The sequence below is a fragment of the Polistes canadensis genome, unplaced genomic scaffold (genome assembly GCF_001313835.1).
Source record: "Polistes canadensis isolate GaletaPanama2010 unplaced genomic scaffold, ASM131383v1 scaffold_303, whole genome shotgun sequence".
NCBI lineage: Eukaryota > Metazoa > Arthropoda > Insecta > Hymenoptera > Vespidae > Polistes > Polistes canadensis.
In genome coordinates this window covers 154,433-174,214 of record NW_014569850.1, presented here as the reverse complement: position 1 = coordinate 174,214, position 19,782 = coordinate 154,433, and the positions used below count along the sequence as shown (strand labels likewise).

Sequence of the window (19,782 nt, the reverse complement as noted above, 5' to 3'; positions counted from 1 at the left end):
CCTTGACTTGCATGATTATCATTGTTACTTCCATCAATTATATTTCCATTTTCACTATTGTCTCCGTTAGAAACATTATTCGAATTTTGACTATGCCCTGAATTTATGATAATAAGTGGATTTACTTCTGGTTTTGTTTCTTCTCCTGTGTTGGCAACGTTACCAGAATTGGAATTATTTCCGTTATCATTGCCATTCACAACATTTCCATTGGAATCGTCATTACCATTAGATACATTGCTACTGCTGTTCTGATTTTCTGAATTGTTTACGATCAAATCAGCTGCCCCATTGTCGGGATTTTTATTTTTTCCATTTTCTGTAGTTTCTGGTTTGCAAGGATCTGGTTTACCAGCTATACATTCTGCTTTAGTTGAGCAGGTTTTTGTAACTTTATCGAAACCTTGGTTGCAGGCACAGTTTTGCAAAACTGGCTCATATCTTCCTTTGCTTGTTTCGGCACAACGTATATACTTTTGACAATCTTCTGTAGGCTGATTTTCTGGTCCTCTGCAAACTCTGTTACATTGTCCCGAATTAACATCAAATTTCTCGTAATCTTCGCATCGTCCAATGATATATGATTTACCATCAACGCAAGCTCCATAGATTCGATCGTCTTTTGGATAGGTGAAAAATTTGCCCTCCTTACCCGTGCAACTGATTGTAACGCAGTCGATTGAATAACGTATTAATTTGCAATCTTTTATGGATGCGTCGTAGACATTGTTAGGCGGACAAATATTCGTCGTTCTATAACCGTTCACGCAAATGTGATATCTGGTGCAACTTCTGGGATCTGGGTACACGCCATCGATTAAAGGGCAGATGAATTCGCTCGAAGAGCAACCGTTCGGTGCTACGCTTGTACAAAGACCGGTATCGCTATCGCAATAGGGTCTTGAAGGGTCAGAACTGCAATCTATCACAGCTACCTGTTGGAATTTGTTTTTGACTGGCAAACACAGTTTCGAATGAGTGCAATTAAAACACTCTCTTGTTGCAGAACAAGGATTCGAGGGATCACCTCCGACGATTACGTTCGCTCTACCGAAATTGTAAATACTTGAAGCCGAACATTGCACGATGCTTCCCACGATGAATATCTGAAATAATTGGAAAATTTTTCAACACATATTGTTAGTTTATTGTTCTCGATAAGTTTATTAGAAATTGAATATAGTTCGAATGAAAGTATTTATCAGGAGTTAATAATGACGATGTAATTTTTCTACGTAGATATATTTTTATACTTACCCACAGGATTGACAATCTAAGCGCGTACATTGTGTCTGCAGTAATATGAGACAATTTTGTTCCCGCGTAGCTTCTTATATGAATTCTAATTTTTTCTTTAACAGCGCTCATCCGATATGTTATGTAAACATGTGACGCGATACGTTTGAAGAAGATCTTTCTATTTGACGGTAAATAGGCAATCAATTTATTGCCCTGATATATGCTTTCCTAGAATTTTCACCTTATCTCTTATATATTCTCGTTTAAATGAATAATTAAAATTATGAAATCGTATAAGATTAATTGATCATCGAAAGATCACGAGAACAATCCTTCGTTCTTGAACTCATTTGATTCGTTAACCAGACATTGTTTAGATAGATTGTTTTCGATAGAATAAAAAATGGCGTATGTAAACGAGAGAACATTATAACTTTTCTTGACGGTGTTGATAATCGTTCGAATCCATGTGCATACAACAACAGCAGAGATCACGTAATTATTCGTGACATCGATAAACAACTTGAGAATAGTTAATTTCATTAATCGTTACGATTTCGTAACGTAGCTTAAATTTCATAGATAAGATTTAACAAGGTAGAATAAGGTGATCAAATTATCATTTGGTTTTGATGATAAAGCGTAAATGTATTATGTACAAAGTAAATTCGATCGACGTGTTCGGATTATCCATCGGATCGGGAAGCATCCTCGGCTAGTATATTCCACCCACGCTCCGATGATAGTTGAGTTGGGCGTGTTGGGTATAATCGTAACTCTGGTCGTACCATTCGGCCGTTGTGCTAGCGGTATTCGCGGTATTCGAAGAGTGGGCACCATGAGCTGCGTGGACGGCATGTTGATGGCTTGTCATGTGACTCGACGAATATTCGCTACCTTGAAAATGATTGAACTGGCCCCAAGTTAGCTGTGACCTGGACCAATCGGTGTTCCCTACAAAAAATAAAATAAAAATATATATAGAAATATTAATAATGTAATATTTTGTGTATTTTCTTTCTTTTCTTTTAGTAATTTGGATTTGATAAAATATCTGTCAAGGTACCAGTATTAGGAGTCAAAGATGTTGGAGCACCATGAGCAACTGGAGGTTGAATGGATGGAACCTGACCGATTTGCATGCTACTGATATGTTCAGAAAGAGAAGTCAAGTGTCCCGAAATTGATGCAGCATGTTCTTGCAAACTGTTACTCATCGTTGAAGGTATTGGTGGCATCGAAGGTATTGGTGGCATCGACGGAGTCATCTGGGAAACACTTCCGGCAACTTGATGAACGTTGCTTGGTGTTTGATGCAAACCCGTCGGACTGTGATGCAAACTAGTTGGTACTTGAGGTATTTCGCTTGGCATTTGAGGTATTTGAGTCATCTGAGCTAATTCATGACTCCCTGCAGCGTATTGACAGGGTGTCAAAGGTAAACTCGGTACAGAATGTGCTAAACTTCCTGAATGTTTACGTAAACGGGCTCTCCGATTACTGAACCATACCTAGAAGATTGTGATGTATGACGATAGGTATAAATAATCTTCAATGCTGATTTTTCTTATTATCAATCGGTTATATGAACTTTCTTTGCTTCGAGATATTTTTCAAATATGATCTCGACGAAATAATAAACAACTCACTTGTATCCTTGCTTCAGTTAGACCCGTTCTCTGAGCTAATTCTTCTCTAGCATAAACATCTGGATATTGAGCACGTTGAAAGGCAGTCTCGAGTTGTTCTAGTTGTTCCCCACTAAACGTCGTCCTGCTCCTTCGTTGTTTTCGTTTAAGAGGTATACCTGGTTCACTTTCAGTATCAGAATCATCACCGCAACGGCCTAATCATAAAGAGAAGAGATAGTAGATGTCATCGTGTTCGTTACCATGTCATTTTCCAATACTGTTATAGTAATTCTTTCCAAGACACATCTTTCTATTCATAAAATGTAACTATATGTTTTTGAAAACAGGATCGGGACACAGGAAAGAAGGGGAGGGGACACACACACGATCGGAATAAATGACGACAAGCTTTTACGATTAAATGAGCTATAATTGGTAATCGATAAATCCTCGACGAAAACTGCTAAGTCATGAGACACGAGTTTATCGTTGCTCCGATGAACTTGCCTCTTTTACTATGAATACGATATTGATGAGTATTCTTCTGTGTCCACATCTTCAATACACATGCAGATATTCTATAAGCGAAGATCATAATCGTATAACGAAGTCATCGGATCATTTATGATGTAATTGTCTCCGGTGATATATAGTATCTGAGAAATCACGTTTATGGAAGAAGAAGTTTAAAACGCGTATAATTAATATGAAATATTATGATAATGTATAGTGACCATTAAAATAAACTTAATTACTAATTAATACTTAAAGGAGTTTTCCATATTCGTGGACGTCTATTATCTTTGATTTCTCCTTTGGATTTCTTCATGCCGCATTATACGAAAAATTTATTTTATTACTTTACTAGTCGGTGCAAAAGAGTACTTCTAATACGCTTACGTGTTCGTACGTGAAATGAATTCTATTTTATACCTATATGTACATATACACATATAGTATATAAGTATATATAAGTATATATGTGTATATGTGTGCCGCAGTCATTAAGGTATCCATAAAGTCCTCGTAAAATGACCGTCAAACATGCCATTTTGTTCGACGTAAGAGTAAAGACGCCATTTTGTCGAGTGTTTCAAAACTATCGGTAGATAAGCACATATACCTATAAGTTTTCTCATAAAATCACAATACTGCAGTATACTTGTTCAAGATATTAAATATTGGCTAAGAAAAACATGTTAACCTGAGATCAATTTCATAGAAATTCGTTTCTATTTTTCTTTAAAGAATAAATCCCGATCTATCGCGATTGTGTCCTTTATTTAGAATTCCTTAGAGTATTTCGAATAAGTTTGTTTACAGACTATTGATTTTTACGCGTGCAGATCTAAACAAGAAGATAAAGAGGGTCTGATCTTTCTGTTTGGGACTTAGCCTTTTACCGTAACGAACGTTGAATCCTTTTTAAGCCCATCAGAAACCTTTTAACAACAGTTTCAGTTTGCTAGTTCGCACTGGCCAGTGTATTGATGTTTATTTGTGCGCAAACGACTAATAGCTCGTGCGTCTAGTTTTCTTTTTATTTCTTTTTTATTCATCTTTTTACTTTTTCTTTATTATTTTCTTTTTTTTTTTTTACATAAACATTGGGGGATAGAAGAGAAACAGATATGTATGGGAAAAGTAAGAAGAAATTGAACTTTATTCTGACCACCGACGCAATGTTTGTTCCATAAAGTGAACGTTCATTGTTCGAATGTATTTTTTATTATCGTTCAATCGAGCATCGACCAGCTCACATTGTATAGAAAAAGTACTTATGTTAGGATCAAAATTGGATATATTGTCGGTATACATTCAGATGTTCATCCACAGTTCTTTCTTTCTTATATTCCCTCTTATTCATGTTCTATACTTTATCTCGGATCATCCCTGAAATGGAATTGTTATTTACGCCTGATTTAACAACGAATAAAATGAACGGTCAATATTCTAAAACGTCAAGGAGATCGAGGGAAAAATAGGACGAGTAGCTAGTTCACTTTGTTCGATATTTATTCGATTGGTTAAACCGTGCTTAATTTAAACTTTTTCTTATGGTAAAAATTGTTAAATGAATTCTTATCGTATAAAATTTGTTGTTATAAATTTTCACAATTGTAAGTAAATTAATACTCGTTTCAATCCAACAAAAATCCTGACAAAATCTGAAGGGGAAGAAACGTTTACTGAAACAACGTTTTAAAGATTGATCGAAATTATTTAAGGACATTGCGTGAATAAATATTTAAATATTTGTTTCGTTTGTTTCACTTGCAAGGGTTTAAAATCATTTTCCCTTGCACCCCCACTTGTGTTTAAACACACCCCATTGATGTAAAACCTTCTGGACATTCTACAAAGTGTCCAGGATTATGTACATTGACCGTAATATATTTAAAACAAAATCTAACGAAATTGACGTGTTTAAATTTATACAACCGTAATATGTAGTTTCCTATAGTACTATTATTTATTAATCCTATATATATAATTATTAATTAATATTAATATCCGAGATAAAAAAAAAGGTACACAATCCATGAGTATTTCGCAATAAAACCAACCACAAAGAAAATTGGACAAAAGAGTATCGTGTAGTAGCGTCGGATAATAATTATTGATTTACTTTTGTACCTATTATAAATTAGGCTTAAAAAATGTTGTTTGGGCTGTAGCACAGTACGACCTGCCTGATAAAACGTCGCCGACGCATTCAATACAATACGAATTGCCGTTCTTTTCCTTGCGGTTTTCTCGTTGGGGTAAAAGTCAAAAAGAAGCGGTAGCCTTTTGAAGACTAGAATTTGATCCTCTTCGTTCCTTTGTCCTTTTTCTTTGCCCTTTTTATTTTTTTTTATATATATTGCGTAGAAGTCAAAGATCGTTTTTCAATGCGTTGGTCCTTTTTTTTTTCCTCATATAATCTTTTAGTATCTTCAAATTTATTACATTTCAAAATTTAATTTACGACCGGTTTTTCGTTAAAATCTCGTTAATTAATTATCGAGGATCCCCGTGTACAAAAAAAAAAAAACAAAAAAGTAAACACAGTGGGCATTTAAAATAAGTTAACAGAGACAGTGTATTCGATATCTTTTCAATAGCTCATTTTTCAATATTGACTTCTGTCGACTTCTCGTAGTGTTACAACAGTTTGCCCTTTCAATGGGGCAACCAACTCTCTCAACGGGTGTTCATTCACGTGAACGATCGATGGTATTATATTCCTTAGGCTTGTTGTGAAATATCGTCGTACATTTTTCGTCTTGAATCTTTTTATTTATCATTCTATTCCTCCCCCCTCTTCCTCTTCTTCCTCCTCCTCCTCCTCCTCATCCCCCTGATCCTGCTCCTGCTCGTCTTCCTCCACCCAACCACAACGTTCCCACTTTAATGCACAATTTCGTATTTTCTTTCTTTTTCTTTCTCTCTTCTAGTCGGTGAACGAGGTGACAAGAATTTAAACCGTGGGTCTACCAGCGTTATTGTAGATGCAACTTGTCTCCATGACCATTCTTCCATTCTTACTTCTTGTCATACGAAGAGACACGGTTTGTAGCCGCCAAAGAGAGGCCGCCAAAGGGAAAATATATCTCGAAAGATTCACCGACGTCTTCGAAAACAACCAAAGAGGAAAACTTCTGGCATTCGAGTTTGGTTACTCTTCTTGAGTCACTGTTGTTTCTCTCTCTCTTTTTTTCTGTTTCTATGCAATATTACGTGCTCTGCGATCGAATCGCATTTTAGCGTAGGAGAAGACCAACAATGTTCACTTCTTTTTAATATTTTACCAAGTAACTTGACTGTGGTTTTTTTTCTTTCGAAAATTTCAACAGAACATATATATGAGAGTTGTTCAATAGAATATAACAATAACGTGTATGTCATGCATACGTACGTTACTTTACGATAGGTTGGTTTGTTTTATTTCTTTGCTTTTTTTATATTGTAAAAATCAAAAGAAGAAGAAGAAGAATAAGAAGAAGAATAAAAAGAAAGATTCATTTAAATAAGCCTGATAGATAATCAATTGACATAATTAGGTTTCTAAACTCGTGGTTGACCTGTGTTATCTAATTTTCTAGGGGAGTAAAGAAAAGAAAAGAAAAGAAAAGAAAATAAAAGAAAAGGAAAGAAAAGGGTTGTTCGCGGCGATGTGTCCAGGTGTATTTCACGAGTGCTACGAGTCTAAAGAAAGAAATAAAGAAAGAAAGAGAGAGAAAGAGTGAGGAAGGGAATGAGAAATAAAGAAAGAGGAACTTTGAAGAAAAGAGAAGGGACGACGCACAGGTCGGAGTCGAGTCAGCATTCCTTCATGCGCCCTCTGACATCGGCGGTCCTCTCAGAAGGTTGCTCTTCATCTCCTTTTGCTTCACGAGCCCACCCATTCTTCTCTCTCTCTCTCTCTCTTTTTCTCTTCCTTGAGTCGAAGTACGCGTGGAGGAAAGAAGAAGAAGAAGAAAAAATATGAAAAAAGGGGAGCGAGGCTCGAGAAAAAGAAAGAAATGGAAAGATCGGGTGTGATCGTTTAGGTGCCCATATGTTGGACTTGTAATAAGAGAACGTGCTCTCAGGTTGAGACAAGGAGGCGGGTACTCGATGAAATGCTTTATAGATTATTATCTCTCTCTCTCTTACTCTCTTTAACTATTGTTTTATTCATTTGCTCTTTTTTTTCTTTCTTTCTTTTATTACTCATGTCGATTCATAATAAAAAGATATAATATCATTTATATATGTTATCTACGAGTGAGAGGACTCACGCGTGAAAAAAGGCCACACAAATAAATAACTTGTAAATAGAATGTATAGAAATTTATGGGATAACCTATCCGATATAAGAAAATAATAATTTTACTCATTCATTTTTTTTCTTGTTTCACCCTTTCAATCATTCGTGTGTCGCGTGTGAATTCGTAAAGAAATATTAATTATATTTTGCAAGGAACACGTGTAAGATGTACGGATATAAAATAACATAATGGGGATAACAGGTTGTATTAATAATATAAAAACTTATGGTGGATTATCGATAAGAATAATATTACTTAGAGAAAATTGGAAAAATTCAGTTTTACAATTCGTGTTTTCGAACTCGTAATTACTAAGTTTTATTATCAAGCGATAGGAGCATTTTTTGCGAAAGTAAACCAGTGCAGTTGCAAAACACTATTGTAAAAACAGCTCGGCGCCGGGTATCATATTTCAAATTGGTATTTTTTTTTTAAATTATTTTCTTAACAGATATTGCACAAGTAGGTAATGAACAAACAAAAATATATATATGACGTGAAAGATTGCTGAGAGAGATTTAATTGTCATAGTTTTTCTCTTATATTGATTTATAATTATAAATATTTATTTTTCTCTTAAAAATTAATGTATGTATGTATGTATGTATGTATGCGTGTGAAAAATTGTAAAAATAGAAAAACAAAGAACGTCGAATGTTATATATGCGATAGCAGCAGATTCTAATAGATTTTAGACACACACACACACACGCACACACACCCATACACATATTCATATATTTCTATCTCTTTCTCTTTATCATTATCCCGCGAGTCGTCCGGGTTTACTCGTTGATAGGCACAATCAATATCGGTTTCTTTAGGATGAAAAGCGTCCGATCGGTTGAATAGATCGCGTGAAAAGATGCGTGTAATCAATTAGAGGGGGCCCGCGGAGTCGAGAGCAAATATCTCTTTCGTAGCAACGTCATCGAGAAATGTGCCGGTCAGCATCCCCGCTGTGTTCTATCGTACATCTATCGATACCGGTCAGAACCACCCATTCGAATGTATGTATATCTACATACTGTCGCGTGATACTTCGCACGCGTTCAACTTCTTTATTTTATCATTTACAAATGACAATTACAATTACAACGACAACGATGACAATTCATTTTTTTTGGTAAATATTCTTAAACACGCGATAAAAAAATAAAAAAGTATTCCAACTAGTTGTAATTTTATTTCCATCAAAACACGTTGCTTTTATCTAGTTATTAGTCTAGACTATATTATACATAGATAGATAACAAATCCTATTTATCTGTTATACGAACTATTTAAATATGGGTTTGTGGGTGAGGTTGGGGTTTTGGTTAGTAGAAGACTTCTGGTAAAAATGATTCGAATGATAATAGTTTGACTTTCTATTCAAAGAAATATCTGTTTACTCGATTCACGTTTCCGCATCCTCGTAATTTTCTTGCGGCTTCCCTTTCGTATATTTTTCTCTTTTTTTTTCTTTTTTTTTGCGCGTGTCGAATTAAGGTTTGAATGGTGGAAAAGGTGTCGTACCTTTCAAGGTTATAAATCTTATACTCTCTTCCTTTCTCTCTCTCTCTCTCTCTCTCTCTCTCTCTCTCTCTCTTTTCACTAACTCCTATCTGTTCTCATCTTTTTCTAGTCGGTGGATACTTCCAGTAGAAGAGAAATGGATATCCGCAGGAGCGCGTGTGAGGTCCCCTAAATGGTAACAAATGTCCTTAAAGCGGTTAACAATATATAAGGATGACCATGGGTTGACATTAGAGGAGTCAGTGAGTTTTCCTGTCAACGCCCGTCTTAAACTTTCATAGAAAGCACGCCGACTTTTCGCTTTTATTATTTTCGAGAAACCGACTTTCGGTGAGTGTGGGAGTAAGAAAGAAAGAAAGAATGGAAGAATGAAAGAAAGGAATGAGAGAAAGAGAGAGAATAATGGTTAAACGAAATTTTGGTGGTCACATTAAGGTACTTGTGAAACGTTGTCGGAAAATCACTCCCCTTGAAAACCATTAAATGCTGTGTCGTCGTTGGTGGTCCGTTCGAAGTTCTTCTAAGTAGATGACAGGTCCTTAATAATTTTCATTATATTTCAAATCCGTAACTTTTATATTTATTATCGAATTTGACAATAATTATTTTCATCGAATATTGATTAAATTTATCGATGAAAAAATATTCGTGGCGTGTGCGATTGTAGAAAAAAATAACTGGACTAAAAGTGCAATTATTTTATTCTTATCAAATTTAACAAAGTAGATTTATCATAATTATTTGTCGAAAAAAAAAAAAAGAAAGAAGGGTAATATTAAAAAGGGAGGAGCATGCGAATAAGTTTATATTTTAATTAATTTTAATTTAGCCAGAGGTAATATACAAAAATATCTCAATATATTATACTCTTATATCTACATATTATAAAGTTAGGACACTTTTAACCGTATTACAAAGAAATTATCGTGAAAATATATCGTTACTTGATTAAAAAAAATTATATCAAAATGTATTACGTAAAAGTAAAGTTATCGTATGAGGAGAGGAGAGAAGAGAAGAGGAGGCGGGAAATGGGAACAAAAGAGATTGGAGTAAGGATGTATTTTGGTGGAACGATGAAAATGATGGAAGAGGAAGGAACACACTGGTAATAGTGGAGTCAATTTGCCGTATCCTTATTCCAAAGTAAGAAATTAACATTTTCCACGAAGTACAAGAGAGTACCTACAGAGTGCCCGGAGTGTTAAGTGAGTTCGATCGAATCTACCGATTTAATGAAGGAGTCGTAGGAGTGTATGGAAAATATTTCGATGGTGTAGACACGTGTATACGTGTATACATGTACGTATACGTTTACGATGGAAGGAGACAAAGTAGGAAGAGGGTAGCGCAGTTTGGAAAGGTTTTGTAACGCGTTAAAGCCGATGCCACGTACGATATATGTCGGCACTAGACTCTTTCAAGGGATTACACGATCACGCGACAAGAATTGCACGCTCGCTATAAAGCTCGATATCGTGTAACGTTGATTAGATACGCTCGCTGATATTCAGGTTCGACGGTTAACTCGAATCTACCTTTAAACTCTTCCTGCCAGCTTTTACTCTCTTATCCAATCATTTTTCTCATCCTAATACATCTGGTTGTTATATCGATGAATTCTATGGCGCATGTGTGAAACTCCGGGTTCTTAAATATTATTATTATTATTATTATTATATCGCGGAATGTGCTTTGAAGTTGGTATATAAATATATTTTGTTTGATATCATTTCAATTTGATTTTGAAACAAATCCCATGTACTCGTTTACTCCTACTTATGATTTCAATATTTTCCATGATGTATCATATATTTACATAACTAGATAATATACATTTTACATACTTGTGTTTTAATATATTTAGGATCCGCGTGATCATCCTAGTGTAAGAACTTGAAACCGATGGATCACGGTGCGTCGATAAAATCGATGAAGTTGATCGTGAATCACTTAGCGACGTTGTTCATCGAGCACGTTGCTCTTAGATCGTTTGGTATATAGCGAACAAGAGAAAAGAAGAGAAGAGAAGAGAAGAGAAGAGAAGATGAAGGGAAGATGAAGAAGGTGGGAAGACGAGTATGAAAGAAGCAAGAAAGAGAGAGAGAGTGAGATAGAGAGAAAAAAATCGAGATGGATATACATATTATACGCGTGTGGAGGTGCAGTGGGAGAGAGAGAGGGGTGGGCAGGACCCATTAGGCTAATCCCTCGTCGGCGGTCGAAGCCAAAGGAACGGAATAAGAAGGAATAAGAAAGCCACAGGCTACGTGTCATTCCTGCTCGGCCTGCCGACACCTATACCCTGGACCCGACACCTTCGACCGAGCTACGAGTATATCCGTTCAGAGGTGCTCTCTATCACGAATGTCCCTTTCTTAAGAATTACTATTCGCGAATTGATCGCGTTTATTTGATTACGATACACCTTTTTATTTATTTTCCTATACTTATATATATACTTTCAACGTAACCGAGAATGATTTTATTTTATGATCATCCATTAATAGTTTCTCCTACAATTTAGATTGAATATTTTACTTGTCTTTTTTTAATCATTTTTCTAACGATCTATTTTATTCATTTTTTTGATCAACCCCGATAGTTTTGACGATTCAATTAAGAATCTCTTTTTTTGTTATTGTTGTATAATTAATACGATATTAAAATTTTGTATATATAAAAGGTGATATCGAACAAATCGATAAAACACAATAATCTCGAGATTATTTAAGAGGTCATGAATAATTAACCACATTCGAGACGATAAATATCTTTAATTGAGGGTTACGACACGAAACTCGTGCGAGGTTTCCTTCCTCGATAATATCCCCTTACTTGGAATTAAACGCTATTTACACCTGCTTCCAAGCAAAATTTTCTCCATTAAAATTCATTATACTTTATCGTAAGCGTAAAAACTACATTAATTTTATCGAGTGATTTCTTTTTTTCCCTTGAAGGCTGGGGGGCGGGGGTTTAACGAATCACAAATCGTGGAAGAAAATATTTAGAATTGAGTGTAGAATTTTTTGGATTTACGATTAATAGGAAAATAGAATTTGATTTAAACGATTAGAGTTAGTTCTTCGAGTGAACGAGAAAGGGGTGAGGATGGGGGTGGGAATGGGGTGTTTAGGTTAATTAATAAACGAGGAGAAACGATTAATCGTTGAATTAAAATAGATTGTTGGGTGATTCGAACGGTGTCCGAGATGAGCGCCACTGTCGACGTGTGGCAGGCGGTTCGTTTGATCTCCGCGGGACCCTCGCGGGGCCTCGAGGCCCCGGGCTCTGCTCTTCGCTCTTGGCCCTCGACTCTCTTTCCTCGCATTCCCTGTTACTCCCCTCGATCCTTCTCTTCCTCCTTCTCCTCCTCCTCCTCCTCTTCCTCCTACTCTTTCTCCGACCACACCAGCATCCTCGTCGAATTAACTTTTAAGACTTTGGGACACCTGTACCCACTAATTCTTTCATGTCCAACGCCACCACCGATCGTGATACTCACGAATTCTTATATCCTTTTTTGTCGAAGTAAATGAATGAGAATGTGTATGTATGAGAGAGAGAGAGAGAGAGAGAGAGAGAGAGAGAGAGAGAGAGAGAGAGAGACAGAAAAAAACCTTGTTTCGTCCTCGATAAATTAGATACTCGCTAATTATTGACAAAGAAATTCGCATGTGCATTTACCTGTCCTCGTTAAAAGATGAACGAATTAAAAAAGAACTAGGAAAAAAGTAAGTATAAAAGTATCGAGGTAGGACAAGAGTAAGAAATAAAGAAATAAATAAATAAAGAAAGATAGAAAGAGAAATGAAGAAGTCAAGAAAAAAGAAGAAGAAGATACTCGCGGCCGTCGTCGGGAAGGCCAAGCAAAAAGGAAGTACGTATTTCAATCTGTTCTTTAAATTTAACGCTCGGGGTATTCCCCCGTCCTTACCCCCCCCCCCCCCCCCGAGTTAAATCAATAATGAGGCTTGAAAGTACTACGGCAAGCAAAAACTAATGACAGTTTTCACGAGCAATTTGAGAACGTTCGGCAAACACTTTTGCCGTGCGAAATGGGGGATGGGGGATGGGGAGAATGAGGGGGGAGGGGCAAGAAAGTTTGATGGAGTTGCGAAAGGAATAACGAAGAAAAGAATAAGAAATGGAATAAAGAAAAAGAAATGTTAGTAGTTATACATATATGAAAGACGGAGAGTAAGATAGAGGAGGTTATATGAAGGATGAAGAAAAAAATTTGTTAAAAGAGGATCGCAAAGGACGCAATGAAGAAAAATAAAAGAAGAAGAAGAAGAAGAAAAAGGAGAATGTAAGAGAAAAGAAGACAGGAAGAAATGGAAGAAGCAGAAAAGGGATAATGCGTGCCCCGTAAGATATTGACACTCCTGTAATCCGTTTGTCGGACGTGTGGGCAACCTGGCTAATCCTGCTCACGCCCACCGGAGATTAAATCCTGCCGGTCTGCCCTGTTCATTCGGACTAACTCGGCCTATCCAACAGTGGACCGGACTTAAAGCGTTGTACACACGCTCGCGTACGTCAAACTTGCTTCTTTCGTAGCAGGAGGTTAAAAGCTTCCGACGCTGAGACCGACGAGATGAGAGAACGAAACGTTCGACTTCTTTACTTATTCATCAATTTTTGTTTTATTTTTTTTTATTTATTTTGTTACTTATTTTTTTTATTTAATTCGTGTATCAAGATATTATTCCTTTTATTCTATACTCCATTTCATATAGGTTTGAACAATTTATGATACATATTGGAAATCAAAATCTTTCAGAATAATTTTATTGAAATTGAATTTAAGGATAGTAAAATGAAAGAAAAAGAAAGATTTATTATAAATTTGTATCGATGTTTTAATTTTCGGATCGTACGGGAAACTTGTTTGACATCGTAGTGTAATTTTCTTACAAATTGTTGAATAAATTACATAATTCAAATCTTATCCCCCCATGCCTTATTTTAATAGTTGAAATTTAGCCGAATCTTAAAGATTTTAATAAATATGAGTCGTGAACACCACATCGGATCGGTTATGCATTTGGACAGAAACAAAAGGAAATACGCCGTAGTAGTACCAAAGCGATCAAGATCAATGGAGATCGCGGGGATGAAAGAGAAATGTAGTACTTAAGTGCTACTCACTGCCTCCCAATATGCCGTCTATCGTGTAATCCTTCTTCCCGTCTTCCCCCGGTCGTCCACCCCGAAGTAGCCTGCTGATGGAGCTGACGCTAGGTGGATCGGAGAAGCCTTCCTGCGTGCAATAAAATAAAAGCACGGGGCCTTTTTGAAAGAGGTAAGATTAAAGCGAGTAGGACCTATGAAAGTATCCTTCCCTATGACTTTCCATTTACATTTATTATTATTATTATTATTATTATTATTATTTAAAAGCTGGTTTCTTTTTTTTTTCCTAAAGAAAAAGTGAAAGAGTAAGAGAGTGGATTGAAAAACGTACGTGAAAGCAACCTAGCTGTGTTGTTCCCTCGTGAACAACAACGAACGAAGGCCGTGCTCGCAGTTTCGCAACTGCAGCTTAACCAAGCCGTACAATTTCGCGCGATTATTTTCGTTCGGAACGTAGGTACACATTTTCTTGGACGATTCAACGTTATTACGCATTGTATAAGCTAGCTAGGCACCGTTACGCGCCTTTACTACGCTTTCTTGATTCGTGATCGGCCGAACTCCGTAGGTAGGTAGATAGGTAGGTAATGTTGAAGAAATTGAAAGGAATCGCTTTGACACAAAAGAATATTATGAAAAAGAGAACGCGTTAGATATATAGAGAAAGAGTAAGAATTAGATGTAGATAGGGAATGAAAATTTTTACACTGGATTATAATAAATTTCTAGAATGAAGATCACGTATCGAGATCTTTATCGTAATATATATATATATATGTATATATTTTTTAATATCTAAAGGATACCTCGAGAACTTGCGAAAATTTCATCGATCGATATCGATCGAACTTCTTATCTCTGGTATCGATCATACAAAGCGTAACGCACGTGCATGCGAAAGAAGATGCGAGATAGAGATGTAGCCGAAAAAGAAAAAGAGATGGGAAGATCATAGAAGAGAAGGAAGAACAAGAATAAGAAGAGGAGGATTAAAAAAAAAAAGGTTACATCTCTCGCTTTAACCGAGGATTTAAAAGTCAAAAAAAGTGCGGGAGGGGGATGTGGGTGGGGGAAATGGGGGTCGTTCGGTGTCGATCGCTATCTCTCGCTTCGCCGATCTCAGAAACAATAACGATCCTTCTGCCGGTGGTGGTCGAGGCTTTGGGTCCGGGGTGATGACAGGAAAGAAGAAGGAAGGAAGGATTGTGGGTGAGGTGGATGATTTCAAGGAGAAATAAGGATGGATGGTGAACGTTGAATAAAGAGAGAAATAGTAAAGGAAGAGAGGAAGAAGGAAGAGTGTGCCTCGGGGCCTCAGGCCCCGGAACGCCCCCTTCCAGCATTAAATGCCGTATTAATGCCGGCAACGACCGCCTGCCTCCACAGAGGCGTACGTGTTCCTAAAATTGTTCTCAGTCTTTCATATTCTTTCTCTTCTTTATATATATACAGTCTCTCTTTCTGTTTGTCTCTCTTTCTCTTTCTCTCTCTATGTTTTTCTTTAGTTCTTTCCTTGCTTTCTACACTTATCCTTCTCGTTTCTCTTCCGTCAGATTTATATCTTTATCAAAGAAACATTAGATAGGATCTATGATACTATCTCGAGTGAAAAAAGTTTGTTAAATTATTTAATAAACGATATTTTGCATACTTTTCATTGGATTTGTATTATCAATTAAAGTATACGCGCGTTGACGTTATTTTTCTATTATTTTTCGTGTCAGAATTTTGTAAGATGATGGGTATATTAAGGGGTATTTTTTTTTATTAGAATAATAATTATTATCGTTAAATATTTATACATGTGAATAAGTATTGAAATGTGAATAAAATGTATATATATACATATAGAAAATTGTACTTTTGAAAAAACTAAACGTGAGAAACTATTGATCTATCGGTTTCTATTATATTTTGTAAGGATATCTTAGGCACGTGAGATTATGTCTGATAAATTGTGAAAGAGGTAAGACAACTAGGACGAGGAGAAGAAGAAGAAGAAGAAGGAAGACGACGACAACGAAGAGGAGGACGAAAGGTATTACGCCAATGAAGTGTGGGTGTAGGCGGCGAGCAGTAACGTATTAAAGGACACGCGAGTCGCCTCGAGGTACTCACGTACTTACATACGTAGAAGAGAGCCCTTTACTCGGCTGGTGCACGCCTCGTGCACGCCTCGCGTACGCCTCGTGCGCAACATTAAAAACTTCCATTGAGAGTGATCTTCGAAGTGAGATAAGGGATCATGATCGAACGTTTTCTCGAGTCTTCCAATTTTCATGAAAATATTTCTAACCTTATATAATATATATTTTGTAATATTCAAATATATTAAACTTTTTCTAACAACGTATATAAAAATGAATTTTAATTTTCAATCTCTTTGAAACGTATGAAATAAATAAGTTTAATGAAAAAAAAAAATTGAAAAAATAATTTTCTTTGCGAATAAATCGACATGATTTTAGATATTAAATAAACACACACATACACACACATACACAGTTAGATCGATTATGATAAGTTAAATTCTTTACCTTGACCAATTTGTCACGTATCTCCCATGAAAATATACCAGGATTGTTGCTCTTCAATTCCTCGATTTTAGCTTCGATTTCCGGCGTGGCAACTCTCGGTTTACTGCCACCAATGACACCAGGCCTGATAGACCCAGTCTCTTGATAACGATTTAATATTTTAGAAACGCAACCGTGGGAAACACGAAGTTGTCTTGATATTACGCAGGGTCGTACCCCAGAGGCCGCCATTTCAACGATTCTTAAACGAATGTGATTTGGCAGGGGACGGCCGTTGATGAAGACACCGCCCAGCTGATTCATTCGGCCTTGCCCTGTAAACATTCGATCGATGTTTCAACGATAGGATTCATCTAAATGGAAAAACGATGGGGTAAATGACTGAGGTGATTGGAGAAAGACGAAAAGACATGTGAGAGCGAGTGTTACTCGATAAGCTTGAAATTATTTTACGGAATCCGTCGAGGGAACACGTGAAATCGGTTAACAGCCGGTAAGAGGCCGGCATATAAGTTAGCACGGAGGATACCAAAAGCCACGTTAACAGCCGTAAAATTGAAGAAGTTATGCTCACGAGAGGGCGTGCTCAACCATTTCCAGGACTAACGAGTATAAAGTTGGATCGTTAGTCGAATTAGCCACCCTTCCGTACGTGACATTAGCTACCTGTATCATCAGTCGCGTTCCGATGTACACCACGAGGTAATTACTATGTTTACGCATCACGAACGCTCGCCCTGCCCGTTGTCCGAGTAAACAACGAAACCATCCAATTATTTTAATCGTCGTTCTGAGAGCCTTTGCATATTCAATAAAGTCCACACGAGAGTTGTTTAACCGTTCTCTATTCTATATTTCTCTTCTTTTTCTTTCCTTTCTTGTTTTTTTTTTTTACTTAATTTTCATTTTACTTTTTCACGAATTATTTCTTTCGCGACTTTAACAAAAATATAAAGTATTACTTGAATGACAATGAACAACGAAGTAGGGTGACATCGAGTCTAACCTTGGAATGGATATCCACTATAGATAGGTCTCATTCTACTGGTGACATCCATCTTGTTATGAAAACTTCTATAATCTTCCTTGCATCCAACGAAGATAATAATGTCCAGAGAGAGGATTATACACGAGTCACTGACACTGATATAGTAAAAACAAAACGACCGAATGACAATACGACGATGGATTAATTAAACGCGAATTATTGGTCCGAGGCTAAAAATATTTTTTGATTTATTTCTAATCCTTTTTTGTTCTTTTTTTTTGAGTTTTATAACAAAAATGAGTTACGAAGATAAACTGTTGAACAAAATTGATACGAATTAATTGAACAAACCGAATTGTCGAACCGACGGAATATATATTCTTGATGTAAAACGTTCAAAGATGACGTAGTGAGTAAAGAAGAGAAAAGGAATAGAAGCGAGCACGCGTGGCTTTCGTTGCGAGGGGTACCACGGCAATAACGTATTGGAGTTGGGGTACTGGACCCCTCTTTACCCCACTCTCCTCAGCATGCTGCCTGGACCCGAGTGAACAGAGTGCGAGCAACATAAGAGAAAAATGAGACCGCTGCCTCGTTGGGACTTATGGTACCAGAGTAGTACGCTCATTGGCTACGCCCTGCCACGTGGTTGGTAAAGCTGAACCTCACAATGGGCGGTTCTACCCACGGAACCGCCCACGGAACGTGCGGACTCTTACCCACGTATTCCACGATATATATTATCCTTCTTTGTGTGTACACATGTAAATACATACATACCCAGATCGAAAAGCTCTTGATGTCTCTTGAGTTCAATTCTAAATGCTATTTTCATTTAATCCTAGTGCGACGATATTTTCTATACCTTACTAATTTGATTTAAGATTCTATCTATTCTCAGTTGGATATCTGGTGATACTTACTTATAATACTTACTTACTTACTTATAATACTTATTTACTTCCTTGCTTTAACTTTGCTAAGAGGATCTAGTTACGTAACGCGAATGCAATTTTTCTTATGATTCAATACGAGTTTGGTGTAGCAAATTTTTATTGATGTTAGAATAATTTATTTGTTCTATTGTTGAGAGTTATCAATGTCCATTATTTCCTCGTAAGGATCTTCCAAAGTGTCAAATTGTTGTTTAACCGAGATATGTTGATTGTAAAAGAAGATGTTTTGTAATGAAGTGTCGGTTATTTGTGATGTTCTGTGTTGGAAATTGACTCTACCGTGTAAATAAAAAATAAAATGGGAGAAAATTTACAGTCATCACTGTTTCAATGTTAAATCTTAATGAACGTATGATTGACTGATATAAATTTTTTCAAATGTACAACTCGCTCGTCTTCCCTTAATAATCATGCCCATGCAGATTGTAAATCTTTTCGTACGGTAGCGAAAAGTTGGTTGACTGCCTGTGGAAACAGCAGGAGGTCTTCAGGACCGTATACGTTCGTAGTTAAGATTTTTTTAAGGACTCTTAAACTAATCCCATCGATCCTGAACCTTATCGAATAAATCGTGAAATTAGAAGTTTACCAAAACTTTATTCTGAATATATAAGTATATTGTTTGTATTATACATTGTGATTATTCTTGGGATTAAGTTGTGTTTGGGATCAATGAGTTGGATATAACAAATTTTAGTGAATATTTTCAGTAATACAAAGAGAGAAGAATACTTTCGGACACGCAGTAGGTGTCTATTTTTTATTGTATTTATTGTTCTGCTTAGTTACTTAAAATACCTTCGTATAAAGACTTAAAATTTATCGTGGATATTATAAAAGAAAGATAAAAATGTCACTTTACGAGAATTAATCTTCATGATAAACACAATTCAACGAATGATGTTCTTCTAAGGTTAACATTTGTGTGGAAAAAAAAGTGAAATCGAAGTCCCCATTATTAACGAGAATAAAAAA

At 36.3% G+C, this 19,782-nt stretch overlaps 2 protein-coding genes across 2 annotated transcripts; both read right to left on the bottom strand.

Moving 5' to 3' along the window:
- Positions 1 to 7: 7 nt before the first annotated feature.
- Positions 8 to 1,287, bottom strand: LOC106791394 (basic-leucine zipper transcription factor A-like; the record flags this gene model as incomplete). The annotated part of the gene is made up of 2 exons (XM_014757008.1): positions 1,258 to 1,287; positions 8 to 1,106 (listed from the first exon to the last, which is right to left on the bottom strand). Coding segments are annotated over exons 1-2 (1,129 nt in total), but the record flags the coding sequence as incomplete, so codon positions are not given.
- A 667-nt stretch (positions 1,288 to 1,954) lies between these two features.
- LOC106791397 (protein gooseberry-neuro-like) lies at positions 1,955 to 17,921 on the bottom strand. Its single transcript, XM_014757011.1, has 6 exons — positions 17,870 to 17,921; positions 16,864 to 17,177; positions 14,342 to 14,453; positions 2,889 to 3,085; positions 2,306 to 2,750; positions 1,955 to 2,193 (listed from the first exon to the last, which is right to left on the bottom strand). The coding sequence occupies exons 1-6, from the start codon at positions 17,919 to 17,921 to the stop codon at positions 1,955 to 1,957; spliced, it is 1,359 nt and encodes a 452-aa protein (XP_014612497.1).
- Positions 17,922 to 19,782: the final 1,861 nt, after the last annotated feature.

Bases quoted from the DNA above. Each gene is read 5' to 3' on its own strand.
- LOC106791397 (XM_014757011.1), bottom strand. From the start codon at position 17,921: ATGGATGTCACCAGTAGAATGAGACCTATCTATAGTGGATATCCATTC. The intron at 17,178-17,869 runs GTTAGACTCGAT...GAATGTTTACAG, and splicing joins TAGTGGATATCCATTCCAAG to GGCAAGGCCGAATGAATCAG. The intron at 14,454-16,863 runs GTAAAGAATTTA...TATTGCACGCAG, and splicing joins TACGTGACAAATTGGTCAAG to GAAGGCTTCTCCGATCCACC.